This window comes from Apium graveolens, chromosome 4 (assembly GCF_009905375.1).
Source record: "Apium graveolens cultivar Ventura chromosome 4, ASM990537v1, whole genome shotgun sequence".
NCBI lineage: Eukaryota > Viridiplantae > Streptophyta > Magnoliopsida > Apiales > Apiaceae > Apium > Apium graveolens.
The window spans coordinates 41,546,586-41,567,322 of record NC_133650.1 but is presented as its reverse complement, the minus strand read 5'-3'; the positions used below and the strand labels follow the sequence as shown (position 1 = coordinate 41,567,322).

The following is a 20,737-nucleotide window of genomic DNA, read 5'->3' as shown; positions in this document are numbered from 1 at the left end:
TAAACTTTATGCAGTCTTGTTAATTGATTATCCTCATTGTTTTCGCCTCAACCCATTTGGTCATGTAATCAATAGAGACTAACAGATACCTGAGGTCTCCTTTGGCCCGGGGTAAAGGTCCCATTATGTCAATGCCCCAGACAGCAAAGGGGATAGGTGACAGGACTGAGGATGGTAGGACTGTGCTGATCCGGGACATATTGCTGAAGAGCTGGCATTCCTTGAACTTCTTGATGAACTCTATTGCATCCTGGTGAATAGTTGGCTAGTAGTAGCCTTGTCTTATGATCTTATGGGCTAGGGCTTTTGCAGACATGTGATCTCCGCATATCCCTTCATGCACTTCCGCCAAACAGTACTTTGCTTCTTCTGGGCCAATGCACTTCAGGATAGGAGATGAGAAAGTCCTGCGGTAGAGTAGTCCTTCTTCGAGGAAGAACTTGGCTGCTTTTGCTTTCAGTCTTTGAGTTTTTTTTGTCTTCTGGGAGCTCCCCTTTCTCCAAGTAGTTGATGAAGGGAGTCATCCAGTTCTGGTTGCTTCCGATCTCCAAGACCTCTCCGGATTCAATAGATGGTTTATGGAGTTCTTCGAAGTAAACTAAGCAGTCCAGATCTGATGAGTTCCGAACTAATTTGGATAGGATATCAGCTTCTTTGTTTTCTTCCCGATATATCTGAAGGACTTGATGGTTTGGTATTGAGGCTAAGTAGCTCTGAACTAGTGCTTGGTACTTTGCCAGGGTAGGGTCCTTTGTTGTGTATTCTCCATTTGTTTGCTTGACCACTATCTGGGAGTCGCTATAGATTTTTAGGTCCTGGACCCTCAGAGTCCTGGAGAGCTTTAGTCCTGCGATCAACGCCTCATATTCTGCTTGATTGTTTATTGCGGGGAAGCTAAAAGATATAGCTATTTGAACTATGAATCCATCAAGACTTTTAAGTATGAGTCCGGCTCCTGACCTTTCGCTCATTGAAGAACCATCTACTTTCAAGGTCCAGCTCTCGGACTTGTATCTTTTTCTGGCTCCAGATCCATGTCCATTGGTTTTGGCTCTTCTTCTGGGAAGTTGTATTCGATTATGAAATCTGCAAGTGCTTGAGCTTTGATGGCAGTCCTGGGAATGAAGCTTAAATTGAACTAGCTCAACTCCACAACCCATTTGACAAGTCTTCCCGAGATATCCGGCTTGTAAATTATTTTCCTTAAGGGCTGATTTGTCACCACTCTGATTTTTCTTCCTTGGAAGTAGTGCTTGAGTTTTCTTGAAGTTGTGACTAAGGCAAAGGCAAACTTCTCCAATCTTGGGTATCTTGTTTCTGCGTCTTTGAGTACTTGGCTTACATAGTAAATTGGTTGTTGTTTTCCATTTTCTTCCCTGATTAGGGTAGCTCCTACGGCTTGTGCTCCCGGTGACAAGTATAAGTAGAGAGGCTCTCCTGGCTGAGCTTTAGTTAGGACTGGTGGCTGGGAGAGGTAGGACTTGATTTCCTCAAATGCCTTTTGGTACTCCGGGCTCCGGTTCACCTCTTTCTTATTACTTGATCCTTTGAATAAATCAAAGAATGGTAGACACTTCTCTGCTAGCTTTGAGACAAATCTCCTGAGTGCTGCTAGTGATCCTGCTAGCTTCTAAACATCTTTTTGGGTCCTGGGAGCCTTCATCTCCTGGATTGCTTTTATTTTCTCCAGATTGGCTTCTATGCCTCTATCGCTGATCATGAATCCTAGGAACTTTCCTGCTCCTACTCCGAAGGTGCATTTCTCCGGATTCAGCTTGAGTCAGTTCTTCATTAGGTTGTCAAAGCATTCCTTCAGATCTTCCACATTTCCTGGTATAGTTGTTGATTTGGAAATCATATCATCGACATAGCACTCCAAGTTCCTCCCAATATGGGACTTGAATATCTTGTTCATGGCTCTTTGGTAAGTGGATCATGCGCTTGTTAGTCCGAAGGGTAGCATCACATAAGCATAGACTGCTCTGTGAGTTATGAATGTTGTCTTAGGTATGTCCTTCGGGTTCATTTTAATCTGGTTGTATCCAGAGAAGGCGTCCATGAAACTAAGCTTGATGTGTCTGGAGGTGGCATCTATCAGCTGGTCAATATTTGGGAGAGGGTATGGGTCCTTCGGGAATGCATCATTCAGATCAGTGTAGTCCAAACACATTCTCCATTTGCCATTGGACTTCTTCACCATAACAACATTAGCTAGCCACTCCGGGGCAAAATTTCTTCTCTTCTGTTTGACTGGTTTTCTGTTGGGGTTGACATCTAAGCTGTGCGTTGCTATGGACTCATGTAGTCCTGGCATGTCTCTTGGGCTCCAGGAAAAAAACATTTTTGTACTCCCGGAGCAGGAACACTAATCTTTCCTTGAAGGACTCCTCGAGTCCTAACCCAACTTTGACTTTTTTGTTAGGACTGCTCTCATCAATCTGGACTTCTTCTGTTTCTATTGCAGCTTCAATTTTTGCTTGTTCCTTGTTTGAAACCATTTGATGAATTCGGGCTTCAGAGTTCTTCTTCAGATAGAAGTTCATTTGTTCAGATTCTTTGGTTGCTTGCATGGTAGGACTAGCTTGGTCTGGGACCTAATTTGCTTTGTCGACTACCATGACTTGGTTGCTTTCCGGTCCTTCTGGACTTGTTACATTTCCTTCTTTCTCCGGAATTGATTCAACGAGTTTTACTTCTTTTGTTGCTTCTTCCCTTGTCCGGGGTCGGTGCTTCTTCATGCTTTGTTGCTTACGAAGGACTGTTTCCTTCCTTTTATTTTCCTGGTCGGTTTCTGCCATCACTAATCCCTGAGTGTAGCATGTTTCAGCAACTCCATAATCTCCTTTTATTTCCCCGACTCCTGTCGGGGTTGGGAACTTGATCTTGAGATGGGAGATTGAAGTTATCGCTTGCATCATGGTTAGAGCTGATCTGCCAATGATTCTGTTGTATGATGAAGGAGCGTTTATCACATAAAACTTGATGACATGAGTCACTTGGTTAGGAGCAGTTCCAAAAATGACTGGCAGATATAAAGTTCCTTGGATCGGGACTAATTTGTGGCTGAACCCATAGAGTGGATTCTCCCGGCACTCGTTTGAGCGAACGCTTCCTAACTGTATTCGATCCACTATGTGCTTGAAGAGAATATTGACTGAGGAACCATTATCTATGAGCATTCTTCTTACTTCATTATCAAAGATGTCCAAAGTGACAACCAAAGCTGTATTGTGATGAGGGTTGACTCCTTCATAGTCCTTGCTGCTGAAGGATATCACCAGGTCTGGGAGTGACTGGATTAAGAGCACTTCGTCGCCGAAGTCCGGGCTCCGAGGTGGGGAGTAGGAGCCTCCTAGGACTACATTGACTACATTCTTCCCTCTCTTCTGCGCTTCCCCCATATTGTTGCTGTCCCGGACTAAGTACTTGTTCATATTCCCCTTCTTCACTTGGTCCTCAATGAAGTACTTGAGTGATAAGCAGTTCTCGGCCATTGGTCTCATGATAATCACACTGCCTATTATAAGGCCTGCTCTCCGGAGGAGTTTGCATTGGTTTCGGAGGATAATAGAAAGGCTTGTCTTTTACCTCTTTCAAAATTTCCTCCCGGGTCATGTTGAGAGAAGTCTAGTCCGGCTCCTGCTTCGGCTCCCGGGGTTGCTTCGCGGGTCCTGGATCACTGTTTGACTCCTACTTAGGACCAAGTCTCTGGAAAACCGGAGTAGTTTGTCTTTCTTGGCTTTGGTTGCTTTGCTTGAACTTCTTATCCTGATGGTAACCCCCTTTCGGTCGTTCAACAGTGTTTTTACTCCTGGACCCCCCATTCCGGGTCATCCTTATCACCTGGAGCACATCTGTTTCCTTTATGAATTTAGCAGCCATAGAGTAAACTGCTTCCAGACTTTGCGGCTCTTTATTTATTAGCTCCACGATATATCTCTCATTGTGCTCTGGGTCCAAGTTTCTCCTGAAAATGCTCAAAGCTTCTCCCTCATTCAAGCTCGACACTTTGTTGATTGCTTCCTCGAACCAGCGCACGTATGCAGAGAGGGACTCATTGTCATGCTGCCTATAACAACTCGTGTATTTTTGAATTATTTAATTATATAATTATGGAAATTATTAAATAAATAAAATAAAATATGTGAATTGGTTCTGACCGCTATGTGTTGCTTGATTATTGATGTGTGATTTATAATGTACCGGGTTGTTTGTGTGATTAATTATGGAGTCGTATTGAATTGTTTTCATTTTCAAAAAAATGGATTTGGTATAAACTTATTTGCGTAAATACTTGGAATGTTTCTAAAATTGTTTTTATGACTTTATAATTACAATAATTATTTTTAGGATTTAATAAAATTGAGAAATCAATATTTTATTACTTATTTATCTTTAAATGATTTTCTGATTATTTTTATTTGTAAAATCCATATTTAATTCTAAAATTCTTCAAAAATTATGAAACTCATATTTATTTAAGTTTGGAATATTTTGAGAATTTTAAAATTATTTTAAAAATTTTTGGGATTAGTTTTACCCGCGTGCTGTTTCGTTTCATGGATTAAAGTGGATATAAATTGCGTTTCAGAAATTATTTTAAAATCCCGAAATATACATTTTTATAAACTTCGGGATATTTGTAACATTTAAAACTATGTTCATAATTTTCTGAATTTGTAGTGTAGCTCGGTTCGTTAATTGTGAAATTAGGGTACGAGTTGCATCTCAAAAAAGTTTTAAAAATTATGAAAATTTTATTTTATTAATTTCGGGATATTTATAGCATTATAAGACTATTTTGATAGTTTTCTGAGCTTATTTTACGAGCAATTTGTTTTGATAAAATAGCAAAACACGAATTGAAAATTGGGCTTGCAGTCAAGGAAAAACCAGACACGTGTCCTATTAATCGGACACGCGGCTGGCAATTTGAAAAACACAGGGTATGATTTAGATCTTGTTCCAGGTACAACATCAATTTTTTTCATCTGTTTATACTCCCCTCCCCTCTCGATTCCTCTCATATCTCCTCAAGCTCTCTCCCTCGAACTCTTTTCCTCCCTCCTATGTTTCTTCCCTCGATTTTTCTGGCGTGTTTCTGCCGCCGCCGCCGCGTTCCTCCGGCGAGTTCCGGCCGGCTGGTGTCTACGCTCACCTTGGCTCTGTGGTTGTGCTATTATGAATATATATACACATATCCCTGTATGTATCTGTGTTCGCTGTTCCGTTCTCTTTTATTTCCTGATCATAATGGCCGCCTTGTGCTTATTTTTCCGGCGTGTATTGTTGCCCTGTTGCTCGCGTGTTGTGCTCCTGTTGCCTTATTTGATTATCACTGAGTTGAATTTTTTATTTTGCAGTAAATAATTGGGTAATATCCGTGATGAGTAATAATAATTTTATGCGAGAAATTAATAATTAATCGATGAAATTAGTAAAGGAGGTCCGATGTATCGGGAACCCGCAAATTTTATCGCCGTCGGCGATGAGCTTCGGCGAGCCGACAGTGGAAGGTGATGAATTTATTCAGAGTCCTAATTTCTATAAAATAAATAAATGTAAAATGCAAGTAATAGTTAATAATAGTATTGAATTGGTGACTGGGAAATTAGGGATGTTGGTTATTGTGGTTATGGAATGTTGTGATGAATTGACGTCGATGATGTGTCGACGGGTAGTCCGATAAACAATAGGAACGCTACCCGATTTCTGGGAAACTGAATTACGGGAACGTATTCGGTGAATATCGGAACGTCAAGAGACTATATATATGTGTGTGTATTTTATACGAAACTTGGTTGTACGATGTGATGAAATATTCTGCCAAATCGATAACCCTAATTTCGTAAAATAAAGAGTATATGTATTTACCGAAAACGCACACCGAACCGATTTTTGAGATTGTGAACCCTACTTGTTGTGTGTGTTATTATAATATACATAATTATGAGTCGGGTTTGAATATCGTTGGGTAAAATTGGTATCGAGGATATGTCAAGCATACCTAGATGTCTAACGTGGGGTATTTCGACCATGTAGGTTATAGTCGGGAACCTGAAACCGGACGATGGACTAAAGATAACCTAGTGGTCAGTCGGCGAGCTCAGTAGAGTTCCAACAGAAAAACCTGAGTGTCGAAATCGAATCCAATGGGATCTAGTAGTGAGACGTTAAAGCCTGAGCGACAGAGTCGGCTCAGAGTTGATCAGTAATAGTTATAAATCCTTGTAAGGTAAGTACTTCCGAACTTTTCTTCAAGATATATCGCAATTATTTTTGAACTGTTTCATAACATATCTCTCTTATTCAAAATACTCTTGTTTATATTGCAAGTGCTTTAAACTATTTACCCTAGAACCCTGATTTTTCTTGATCTTGAGCCGTAAGCCTTGTTCTTTGTAAATTATCATTTGTTGATCCTCAGATACCAAATCACATAAATATGATACCACTCCCCAAATGTGTAACTACCAAACACTGGAGCAAACATTGTTTAAAAACATAGAAACTATTATACTCTAACCATTCTTTATAACATCAAAGAACTATACCTTGAAAAAAATCAGTATTCGTCCAATACCTGATCATTTTACAGACTGAAAACCATTTCTTAGACATACCTTGATATACCCTTGAGATATCCATGAGTTTCTTTACGTTTTTATTCAAGTGTTTAACCATCATTGATTATGATCTTGTTTATCGAATTATATTATTTATCATATTAAACTACTTTAGAATTGGATAGTTTTTATATATATATGGACCAGATTCGTGGTCAGACCATATCTATGGTCAATTTAGGCCAATGTGTGCCCTGGATCCAGTAGTTAGAGTAGTGTTGTGTGCTTTGCTTGGGGTTAGTGCGTGACTGATCAACAGCCTAACCTTGGTTTTAAAAACTTAAAATGAATGTTCAATTCTAATGATTGTTTAGCAATAAACTTGATTCCTCTGAATCATCTCGTTTGATTATTGATTAATCTCAATTATTGTCATTGTGACTTGCTGAGCTAGTTAGCTCACTCTTGCGAATCTTTTTTTATGTATTCTACAGTTAAGAAGGATACGGTTGTTAGCGAGGTTTCCCAGTTCAATGTACGAGCTATGATTTGAGATTGAGTTGGAGCGAGCTAGCAGGAACTTGTCGCGGTAGTGAGATAGTAAGATTGTAAGAATAATTTTATTATCAGTTGTAAGTTAAAGTAGTTGGGATTTGGTACGTTGTAATAAAAGTTAGGATTGTGGCTTGTTTTTATACTTTAATCTGTTGCGATCCGTGGTTATGCAAAGCAGGGTCATTGCAAATACTATTTCTTAATCAGGTTTATATATTGTGTATGTGTTATGGACCCCAAACTTCTGACCCGGGTTTGGAGGGCGCCACAGGTTGGTATCAGAGCTACAGGTTATAAGTCACTGAAACAAGCCTAGATTGTCGGGATTGGGTAGAGGGTTAGGATTAGGAATAGGAAATAAAAAGGTAAGACGTTGTGAGGTTGAGTGCAATTGTATAGTAGGTTTCTGACACGGTTCATATTGTGATTCGGGTTTCTTAACTTGCGACGTGATCTCCGGACAACGGCAATAGTAGATCCCGACTTCCTGGTATCATCTGATCGTTTGGAGCTTTCTATTCGAAGATCGTCATCTTTTCTCAGATTTGATTTGTACCTTGTTCCTCCATCAGTATTATTGGTACTACCTTCCGTTATGACAGTCATACCTCTTCAAGCTATTCTACGCTATTCTACCACCTCTTGATATGAGATGACCTATTTAAGGACCTCCATCTGTTTAATTTTGTTTTACTAGACATTCGGTTGTGAGTGTATCTCTTCAGTTTACCCTATACCCTGTTCTATACCCCAGTTTAAAACTTGTCCTATAAAGCAATTTTACCTATGAGGATGGATTCAGGGGTTATAGTAAATGGTGAGTATTTGAGATATAAGTAAAAGTGAGAAGGAGTTTAGAAAAAAGAAAAGAAAAGAAAGATTCACGTGTCTCGGAGGATAGTTGTTACCAGATTAAAAGAAGCCATTAGTGATTAGGCCACCTATGACTAGCTTGTAGAATGGATTAGATAAGTATTGAAAAGAGAGTTAGAGGAGATTATGGTTCTGGAGCTTTCTTGAAGATAATTAATGGTGTTAGAACAATGTGATATATTTATAGTAACAAGGTGATGTGACATCAGCCAATTTGTTGACTATTGGATAGCCTGTTCTACTTAATTACTGCAACAATAATGTCAAGAATATTACCCGTATGGAAGCTTTGATGAGAAGCTATGAATAAGACAACAAGCAACGACAATTGAAGTTTTCATCGATTAAGGAAGGAAAATGGACGCGATAAAGGAGAAAAGGTAGATTGAAGTGAACGGACCTTTATGTGATTGTTTCTTTAATTTGGTACCTTGTTTTAGGTCGGAAGGACAACAACCAACTCATATAGTAAGGACAACCAGATTTGTGTTTCAAAATTTTTAACAAGTTTTCGAAAAAGATTTTTTTCCTTACAAAATTTCTAAAAGCCTTTTGAATAAAATAAGTTGTAAACCTTGGTTGTCAAGTTACTACTTGAGTTTCTTATTTGTTAAAAACCCGGATTGCCTGGAAGGATACTTACTTCAGACTTAGTATTGTTAATTCAAAGAACCAAGTAACCCGTGATTATGAAGAAGCTGATTATTCCTAACCGTAAGGTGTAAATATTATTTGACAAGGTTAATAACAGAATCCGTGTACGGAGTGATTATTCATCAAGTTATAGAGATCATTAAATTTTAAAGAATTCATCGATTTAAGAAGAGCCTGGGCGTGATCCAAGGAGATTGAGAAGATTTTCAGACTTTTCTAAAAGAAGAACATTATTAACAAAAGGATCATTATATTGAATGGTTCGTGGTTATTCTAAATTAAAAAGAGGAAACCCGAAGTTATCTGATGAGAACGCCATTATGATCGAATTGTTAAAATATTATACGTGTAGATGCGATGCTAAAGACGCAAGACTTAGCAAGTAAGAATCTACCATAATGCTTAATTTTCGAAAGCATTCCAGTATACCTCCTAGAGTTGTTATATGATGCAATTGGAATATGATCGAACAAGCTCGAAAGATGAATACAAATGAAATGTGGATGGTGACCAATGGTATCGTTCTTGTCTTCAATATAACAGTGTATATTCCTTTTTGATTCTTAAAAAAAAAGTATGAACTTCTTTTCTTAAATAAATTCTTTGCTATGACATCGAAAAGGAGGATATTGCATTCCTTTCAAATTTAATTGTTTCCCTCAAGTTTTGCTTTCTGATTGGGATAAACAGTGTTATGGTGAGACACTTTGTCAGAATGACGAAGAGTCGGGTGGGACGCCACCTAATCATGTGGTGTATACCATATGGTATGAAAGACTAGCCATCTTAAGTACCAATTTGGTTGTCTCATTCATATTCAAATCCTTGTTTCTTCTTTCTTTTCAACTCTAATTTTGTTGAATTGTGAATCCTTCTAGCTGTTTCGTGGTACTGTCATTCTTTGCAAGAGTTTTTCCAACAGAAATCATCGTATTATGGACCAAGCGGGCAAAGTTCCATCTACCTCTCACGCATGGAAAGCAAACAAGGGCATATGACGAGAATTGCAAATCACTAACCCAGTCAGGGATGCACTAAGGATCAAAAGAATCTACTCCAATAAGAAATGCGTCTTCAAGAACGAGAATATGCGATTTTCCTGTGAAAAATGTTATTTAGAATACAGACGTGATAACATGGATGATTATTGTGAATACCTTATGCGTTAAAGTATTAAAAGATGTGAGAGAAACTTAATTGTTTATCTCTCAAGGTTTTGTTGATGAGATGAATTACCCTATTGAATTGATAAGATTATGATTAAGGGACTAGCAAGTCAAGAACGTGTAATTGTTACATAAGTGAATACCAATGATGGAATTGAGATTTCTGGAAATAAGTTGTGCATAATTGACATCATATGAGATAAGAGGATTTGACATTATTCTAAGGAATGGATTAACTATTTAAGTGTGATGCCCAGACAAACCGTCGTGATGAAAAGATAGTCCTGAAGACGTCAACTGAGAATATGATGAGGTATAAAGGAAGAAGGAGAGTAAAGAATTTGTTAACGATGATTACGGTGATTGAGATGTGAGCATTATAGTGATTATGAGATAAATAAAAGTCAGAAGCAAACAAAATTTGAAGATTTTATAACAATAAAGAAGTTTCAAGATATGTTTCCAGATGAGTTATCAAAATTTCCTCCAGATAGAGAAATGAAGCTCGCGATTGACTTAGCACCTGAGACGAAGTCAGAGACCAAGGCCTTACACAAAATGACACCAGCTAAAATGAGGAAGTTAGCAAAGCAGATGCAAGAGATGTTAGAAGAAGAAGCGATTAGACCCAGTGTATCTCATAAGGATGATTTGTTTGATCAAACGAAAGAAGCAAAGTACTTTTATAAGACTGATTTAAGACTTGGTATTTCACCGATTGAAGATTAAACCTATGGATATATCACATATAATTTTCAGAACTAAGTACTGTTCTCGTATTGTCATTTGGATTAACCAATATACTAGTAATATTTGAACTTGATGGACAACACCTTTAAGGAATATCTGGATAAGCTGTAGTGTAACACTTGAAGTCAACGGAGGACCATGCAAAGCATTTAATGATAACTGGGAAGTTGGAGAAGAAAGAAGTTGTATGAAATATAGTTCTTAGCATAAATAGTCAATATGGAGAAGATTAAAAGAGATTCAGCAGAAATTAAAGTTACTATGAATGAAAAGAGACCAGAAACACCAACAAAAGTAAGAAGTTTTATCATGGGACGGTTACTATCGGAAATTTGTGCAAGATTTCTTGAAAGTTGCAATATCTTGGACGAAGCTAACCAGGAAAAGCAAGAAGTTTATATGAAATGGAGAAGGGTGAAGAAAGTTTTGCGGAGTTAAATAAAAGAATGGTTACAGCACCTGCTTTATCACTTTGAAGGTATTAAGGAGATTTGGTAATTTATAGTGATGCTTCTTATAAGGGAGTAGGATATGTGTTGATGCAACACAACAAAGTTATTGTATATCAACCCAGATAACCGAAACCTTATGAGCAGAAGTATCCTACTCACAATTGGGACTAACAGTAGTAATATTTATTTTGAAAGATTGGGAAACATGATATGTATGGAGAAAAGTGTAAGATCTATGCAGACCCTAAAAATTAGAAGTATGTACTCACGATGAAAAGCAAATGTAGAGGCAGGAGATAAGCAAAAAAGGAGAGAATAAACGTAGAAACTGTACCAGAAGAATTATCTATGGAATTTTAGAAGTTGGAGTTGGAAGTCAGACATATAATCCCAAGGAAACAATGATGGGTAGTATGACCTTTCAGTCTGAATTGCTAAGAAAAGATAAGGTGATGTCAAGAGAAGATAATGGATCACGATGTTAACAGTTAGTAAGAGGAAGATTATGCACCCAGAAGAACGATCACGATATTCCTAGATTTTCTTCTAGAACTTGGATGCTATAAGTAGAAGGATTAAGAAATGAGATCCCACAGGGAATTCACAATATAAATTATTTAATTTATTGAAGACATGCCAAGATATACGGAAATTTAAAGAAAATAGTGATAACCAGGTATAAAAAGGAAATTTCAAGAGGGATTAGTAAGTGTTTGACATGTCAAGGAGTTAAGGCGAAGTATTGGAGGCCTAGTAGACAAGGCAGACCCAGGAAGTGATTTTACAAGGAGCGAGTCGTGAACTGTACCAGTGATATTAAGGGAGAAAAAGGAATGAAATTATAAAAGTATGTACTGATTATCGGGAGTTTAACAAAACAACGAATAAGAAGAAGTGAGACCCTATAAAGAATTAATTACTTACGAGACATAATTCAAGAAGTGTGTTACGTATCGAGAATTAACTTAAGATCCGACCTAAGGACATAACAGAGATTACGATTAAAATGAGTTATAAGCATTGCAAGCTCTGGTGATATTATATGAAATAATAAGTGTATCAGTTGTCTATAAGGAATTAAGGATCATGGTGTATAAGGAGTACTTAGATAAGCAAACTGTATTTATTAATAACATCCTCAGCTACTCAAAGAATAAGAAAGTCTGCGTGGAATGCCTAAGGATTTTTCTTCAAGGATCAGAAGGAAAGCAACTATGCGTTGAGTTTTTAAGAATGAAATTTTAACAAAGGTTAACAAAAGACTCTGATTAATCCGTTAATAACTACATGAGTAAAGCCGTATGGTAACAGATGCCTTATGCCGACAGATATGATTGGATGTAATTAGGACCACCGAGGAGTTAATAAACGAATTGGAAAGAGTGGAATCTGAAGTTTAAATACTTAAAGGTAATACGTAAATATATGAGATTACTTCTCAGCCTTAACTGATGGAAAAGAGTAAGAGATATTTAAATATTTAGAAACCAAGTTGAAAACGAGCACCGCCTATCATCCTTAAACGGAGAGTCAAAGTACAGAAGTAATTCAGGAAATGTAAGATATGTTGAGAGATTGAGTTTTAAGGAAGCACCGGAATGATCATTTATCATCGATGTCAGCTTTGGAAATCCATTTTATCAAGCTTCATGTGAACGCAAGTGTAGGTTTCCATTTTTATTAAAATAAAATGGGAGAAAGAAAGTTGTTAAATTCTACGTTAATTCAGCACACCAAGGGCGTAGTGATATTGATTGAAGCAGTTTGGGATAGACAAAACACGAAGGCAAATTTGTATCGAGAAAGTGTATGGGTATAGAAATAAGACTAGTAGTGTTAGTAAAAGTTTTACCTTAAAAAAAGGGTTGGATAGATCTGAATAAAGAGGACAAGTTGAGTCCTAAATTTAGTGAACCATTCGAGGTATCGATAAATATAAATAAAGTTGTTCATGAGTTGATATTACCATCACAACAGTGTGTACATATAATGAGTTTGGCCTGTTAAGGCTAAAGCGATAAGTATCTAATTTGAATTAAGTAATTAGGAGCCAATAGGCTCTTGTTCAAGTTTACTCTGCATACAGTGATCAATCCAAATTCTTGATCGTTAAAGGCGAGTCATTGGAAATGGGTGTATATTCATAGTAAGTACGTTTGAAATCCTCGAGTAGAAGAGTCTACTTGGAAACTAGAGTCAGATATGCTTGACAAATATCCTCACTTAATTAGTTAGACCAGATTCTGAGGACAGAATCTTTTTAAGGGGGGAAGCATATAACGACTCGTGTATTTTTGAATTATTTAATTATGTAATTCTGGAAATTATTAAATAAATAAAAAAATATGTGTATTGGTTCTGACCGCTATGTGTTGTTTGATTATTGATGTGTGATTTATAATGTACCAGGTTGTTCGTGTGATTAATTATGGAGTCGTATTGAATTGTTTTCATTTTCAAAAAATTGGATTTGGTATAAATTTATTTGCGTAAATACTTGGAATGTTTCTAAAATTGTTTTTATGACTTTATAATTACAATAATTATTTTTTAGGATTTGATAAAATTGAGAAATCAATATTTTATTTATTATTTATCTTTAAATGATTTTCTGATTACTATTATTTGTAAAATCCATATTTAATTCTAGAATTCTTCAAAAATTATGAAACTCATATTAATTAAAGTTTGGAATATTTCGAGAATTTTAAAATTATTTTGAAAATTTTTGGGATTAGTTTTACCCGCGCGCTATTTTGTTTGATGGATTAAAGCGGGTATAAATTGCGTTTCAGAAATTGTTTTAAAATCTCGAAATTTACATTTTTATAAACTTCGGGATATTTGTAACATTTAAAACTATTTTCATAATTTTCTGAATTTGTTTTAAGTGCAGCTCGGTTCGTTAATTGTGAAATTAGGGTACAAGTTGCATCTCAAAAATGTTTTAAAAATTATGAAAAATTTATTTTATTAATTTCGGGATATTTATAGCATTATAGGACTATTTTGATAGTTTTCTGAGCTTATTTTATGAGCAATTTATTTCGATAAAATAGCAAAACACGAATTGGAAATTGGGCTTGCAGTCAAGGAAAAACCAGACACGTGTCCTATTAATCGGACACGCGGCTGGCAATTAGAAAAACACAGGGTATGATTTAGTTCTTGTTCCAGGTACAACATCAATTTTTTTCATCTGTTTATACTCCCCTCCCCTCTCGTTTCCTCTCATATCTCTTCAAGCTCTCTCCCTCTTACTCCTTTCCTCCCTCATGTGTTTCTTCCATCGATTTTTCTGGCGTGTTTCTGCCACCGCCTCCGCGTTCCTCCGGCAAGTTCCGGCCGGCTGGTGTCTACGCTCGCCTTGGCTCTGTGGTTGTGCTGTTATGAATATATATACACATATCCCTGTATGTATCCATGTTCGCTGTTCCGTTCTCTTTTGTTTCCTGATGGTAATGGCCACCTTGTGCTTATTTTTCCGGCGTGTATTGTTGCCCTGTTGCTCGCGTGTTGTGCTCCTGTTGCCTTATTTGATTATCGCTGAGTTGAATTTTTATTTTGAAGTAAATAATTGGGTAATATCCGTGATGAGTAATAATAATTTTGTGCGAGAAATTAATAATTAATCGATGAAATTAGCGAAGGAGGTCCGATGTATCGGGAACCCACAAATTTTATCGCCGTCGGCGATGAGTTTCGGCGAGCCGACGGTGGACAGTGATGAATTTGTTCTGAGTCCTAATTTATATAAAATAAATAAATGTAAAATGCGAGTAATAATTAATAATAGTATTGAATTGGTGACTGAGAAATTAGGGATGTTGGTTATTGTGGTTATGGACTGTTGTGATGAATTGACGTCGATGATGTGTCGACGGGTAGTTCGATAAACAAAGGGAACGCTGCCCGATTTCCGGGAAACTGAATTACGGGAACGTATCCGGTGAATATTGGGACGTCAAGAGACTATATATATGTGTGTGTGTTTTATATGAAACTTGGTTGTAAGATGTGATGAAATATTCTGCCCAATCGATAACCCTAATTTCGTAAAATAAAGATTATATGTATTTACCGAAAACAAACACCGAACCGATTTTATGAAGGGTTTTTAGCACATAAACGCAGCAAAAACGTAAATTTAATCTTAAAAAAAAAACAAAACCCTCCGCAGGATCCATGCGAAAAATAATATTTAATTCGTAGTTCAGTATTTTTACCTTAAGAAGCTTTACGTTAATGGAAAGATGGAGGTCTTTAATTGTAACACCCCCAGATCCGGGGTCGGGGATCCGGGTCGTCACGGTCTTTCTTTCCACAATATCACTTCACTTAATTAATAATAATAACCTTATGCTGTGACCCCACACTAACACACACCACAACCCGTTATAGTCTCAGAGATGAAATTTAAATAAGTACAAGTCTTTGAATCCACAATTTAAAAGTTATTACAACCCAAAATGATTACTTGATAAATTTACAGTTAATTGCCATTATCTGCCACAAGTTATAATTATACATAATTTGATTCTCAAAAATAGAATGCCTGATCTACCAATAGATCTACCTCTGCAGCTATAGCAGCCACAACATCATCGGGAAGACGCGGGACGCTTCCCACGCGCTTGTGCTGGGTCTGCTGGAGTCTGGCCATCTTTCCTAACTGTTGTTGTGTGATGAAGAAATAAAGCAAGAGTGAGCCTTACAGCTCGCAAAATAATATATAGTGATAACAATAATATAAGTATCTAAATGGATACTTACTAGAATCTTTTATCATGAGTAAGATAATTACTTACTAGATATAAGTAAAAACAAGGGATGAAGTTACCAAATACTTCACTATACTTATATCATTTATAAAGCTACTTGAACTACCACTGTTCAAAGTATAATGAGCTTTCAACAGTTCATCACATAGATGAGACTACCAGACAAGATTTGAATAGATTAAATCTTTGAAATATTATTAAAGGAAATGAAGTTATGATATACTTCATTTAGTTCTGATATATATAAATATATCCACATATACATCTTCTTTATACATTTCCTGAAAACCCCTGTCATGTAAAGTATGAACAGAATTACAATATCCAATAAATTTGGAAAGGAAAAGAATTTGGCATAAACCAGATATCTTGCTGATCAGGCAAAGATACCCATAAGTAACCTTTTCTACTAGTAGATGGACGAATTCCCCACTGGTCATCACCCTGGTCGCAATAGGACCTTATGCTGGACTGCCACTCAGCCACTTATGCATTTGATGGACTCCCACTGAGCCACTTACACTATCATGGACGCCCACTGAGCCCATGTTGCTTATGCCGACTCAATAGATGGACTTACTTCCCGAACATTGGGTAAGTAATCAATTCATTTACCAAAACTGCAACCTTGTTGCGAATATAAAATACACCATAGAGCCGGATCCCTCAGGTTTTGAGCGAGTATTTAAATCCCCTTAAAAAGGAAGATCTTAAATATAAAAATGAGTTTTGGGATCCGCTCTAACTTTTAAAAATCATTTTGAAGACCCGAAAACACTTTATAGAGTGTTTGGAGTAAAGCTGATTTAATGAAGTAAATCAGTCCCCAGAATATTTAGAAAATGACTGAATATTATTATTTAAATAATATTTCCATAAAGAATAATCTTTATAAAAATAATTGAAGTAGAAGTATTAAAACTTATACTTGAAACGAGTATTAAATAACCAAAGATATACTTATATGAAAGTACTATCTTTATTTGAATAATCGAAAATAAGTTTGATTATTGACACCTTATTCTTTAATAAAATAAAGAATATACCTCAGCAAATAATCGGAGTCATAGATCCTCAAATGAATATTCAAATAATATTCATTAAATAATATAAACTGAGTCATAAGCCCTCGAATGAATATTCAAATAATATTCAATAAATAATATAAAAGAGTCATAAGCCCTCGAATGAATATTCAAATAATATTCAGATAAATAAATAAAAGGGTCATAAGCCCTCGAATGAATATTCAAATAATATTCAGATAAATAAATAAAAGGAGTCATAAGTCCCCGAATGAATATTCAAAATAATATTCATTTAATATAAAGGAGTCATACGCCTTCGAATAATATTCGAAATAATATTCAATAATAAAATAAAGTTAAAGTTATCGAATAAACCTTATTCGATTAATAGTTTTGAAAACTATGACCATATATATATATAAGTATATATATATATATATATTTATATCCATATATACAAAATCTACTCGGGATCCTCGACTCCCGGTTTTAGAAAATATTTTCACCTTTGGGTCCCTGTACTAAGGGTATATGCAAATTACCGCTATCCTCTAGCATAGGTATTATCAACTGAATCAACAGATATATATGGAAAGAATGCGAAACAGGCATGCATATATATATATATACCATAGCAGCATGCTTCAATATATTGCATCATTTGCTAATTAACCAACATGCATCTATCGCAAGATAATGCAAATACATATATTCATCACAACAACAGTTATAACGGGTAGAAAACTTGCCTGAGCGACTGGGGGTTACGAATGGCTCTGGACGAGTCTGGTAACCTATAACAACAAGTAAGTTGGGATTAAACCAAAATCACTTGTAAATCTATACTTTAACTAACTTAGACTCTAACGCTTGTTTTGCGCTCACTGATTCGCTTAAGTCACTCGGGTACCCTCGGCTCCACCATTTTTAATAATTTAACCTTTACGAGTTTTAAAGCGATTCCTTCGCGAGTGTCTTACCAACTGCCTAACACACTTACCATAAATGTTTCATACATTAATTAACCCTTATTGGTCTTTAACCTATGTTTCAAAGTAAGGCGAGGGGAAAAGTTTCGTTCGCGAAACGCCGTTACTTGAAACGGTCGTTTCTCCTAAACCGTGCATCGGAATCGAACGAACTACATATCAAAACGAAGCTCGTAACATGAGCTATCTAAACATGGCAGTGGTCATAATCTAGCAGGGGGTTCTCGGGTCCTAATGCTATGCACAAAAACAGTCCAAAGAAAATCGGACGTTACGACGACTATGTTTACGCGATTTCCAATATTTTAAACCATTCAAACCCATTCCAAATCAACCTCAAATCCAACATACAACCAACATCCATCCTTATCACATCATAACAACCCTAACCAATTCAATTTAATCATTCATACTTATGCCTAAGCTTAACTTTAATCATACTTAAGTCCTTTTAATTAAAACCACAACATTCACCATTCCATTTCACTACCATTTCAAATCCCAAACTCTAAATCACAACAACAAGCTACAATAGCACCCTACTAATCAAAATCATCTTATAATATATAGGAATCTAGGGTTTGGATATGGTATACCTTCCTTTGAGTGGTGGGAGGAGCTAGGAAGCCTTAAGAAGCTTTGAGAAGTCTTAAGAATGCTTGGATCTTCAAGAAAAACAAGAAAAACTTCAAGTTAAAAACTTGAGAACACTATTCATAGTCTTCTTCTTTGATTAAATGGAGAAGATGGAGAAGGAATTGATGGCTTAAACTCATGATATAGCCCTAACTAAGCATGAAGATGATTAGGGAATTAACTCACCAATTTAGGAGGCTTGGATCTTGAGTTTTTGAATTCTTGCCCATTTGCAATAGTAAAAAGCCGAGAGCATGATGAACCATGCCTTGGTTTCTTTTTGATTTTGATGAAAATGATTTTGCTTGGCTTGGTTGGCTTGTTTTTGTGTTTGATTTAGTTAATTACCTTGTTGCCCTTGAATTTGTGTGGTTAAAAAGCCACCACACCTCCTTCCTTCCCATGTCATGCTTGTGTCACCTTGCACATGTCATAATGCTCCCACTTGTCCACACCTTGTGGTTTGATGATGTCACAATCCCTGGCTTCTTGTACAAGCTTGTCTCTTGGTCACTTATTTGTTTTACGGTTCGCTTATCTTTCGTTCTCGTTTATCGTTTGAGGGATCATACCCGGGATCTTATTACTTAGGTTCCCTTAACCTTTCTCAATATATTATATTCCTTTTATGATCCTCTCCTATAATCCTTTAATTTAAATCTTTTTTATCCTGTTACCTTATACTCAATTCTCTCCGTATCTTGTGGATTTTCGGGAAAAATCAAAGTGTTCGGAATTGGATTCTGACGATCTTTACATACACTTATATACCACATAGAGTACTAATAATATCTCATAAGATCAATAACAGAACCCCTACATAGCGTGGCATGAAAAGTTTTCTCGTTCAGCAAAAACACTATTCATAAGGGTTTCAAAATTTCTCAAAAATTGGGGTTATTACAGTCTCCCCTCCTTAAAAGGATTCCGTCCCGGAATCAGATAGAAAACAAATGGGGATACTTGCTTAGCATTACACTTTCTAACTCTCGAGTCAATTTTCCCACATTGTGGTTCTACCATCAAACTCTTACTAGTTTGATAACCCTTCTCCTAAGCACTTGTTCCTTTTCACTCTATAACCCTTCCTGGTTGCTCCATATAGGTTACGTCGGGTTGCATATCTATGCGCTCATATGCCTCTATTTATCTGGCATCTGAATTACACTTCCTTAACATTGATACGTGAAACACGTTACGACCTGCTACATGTTCGGGGTTAGGGCTAGCTCATATGCTAACTTCCCAAACGTCTTAATATATCCAAGGGTCCAACAAATTGTAGACTTAGCTTTCCTTTCTTTCCGAACCTCATCAATCCTTTCCAAGGGATACCTATAACATTACTAGGTCCCCTATTTCATACTCTTTATCCTTTCGTGTCAAATCAACATACTTATCATGTCCATCTTGGGCTACTACCAGCCGTCCTCTGATTAGATCTATCATATTTTTGGTCCTTTGGACTACTGCGGGTCCGAGCATCTTGCGCTCTACAACTTCATCCTAACATAAGGGAGATCGACATTATCTTCCCTCAAGGATCTCATAAGGCGACATCTCGATAATGACATATGATCTATTGTCGTAAGATAACTCAATCCGAATTAAGTGATCATTCCAAATTCTTTCAAGTCTATTACACAGACTCTCATCATAGCTTCCAATCATTAGAACTCTTGCTTCTCAATACCCATTCTTTTCCAGTTCGTAATCGCTACTACCTTCTGTTCCTAATATTATACGGGTTATACTTTTGCTCACTAGCGTTCTATAACCTTTTAATAACCACGTCAACCTTAGTATCACGAATGTGTTCCCATTCCGCATACTACCACCACTTTATTACTCCTTTTTCAGTTATTTCTATTTTCCAAAGTTTGATTAATCATATAGAAGTAAAGGAATTTGTTGAGAGATCACTATGATCATGAACACTTGTTATATCGCATAGTTAGTACAGAAGGTGGCCAGCCTTTAGTACTTGACAAGCAATTAAACAATAGTTGGTATCCTACTAGGCTTCTATCACACAGATAGACAGTCATTCGGCAATACCTCCCCTTCTGGAAGGGTTGTTCTTCTCAACTTACATGAAATGAAAAGAAGAGAAAAGAACGAACTGAAGAGAATTGTATATATAAAAAAAAATATACTGCCACAAAATATCTGGCTTGGAACCTACCTCTGAACTATAGAGGTTTGTCATAGGAGAACAAAACATATATGTATTTATATCAACATCAAGTATTATAGCATCCTATTTCACATGCCTAAATATTTTTGC

General features: G+C 36.5%; 1 protein-coding gene across 1 annotated transcript; it reads right to left on the bottom strand.

Moving 5' to 3' along the window:
- Positions 1-2,594: 2,594 nt before the first annotated feature.
- Positions 2,595-3,494, bottom strand: LOC141718509 (uncharacterized). The gene has a single exon (XM_074520891.1). It carries the CDS (start codon positions 3,492-3,494, stop codon positions 2,595-2,597), a length of 900 nt encoding a protein of 299 aa, XP_074376992.1.
- Positions 3,495-20,737: the final 17,243 nt, after the last annotated feature.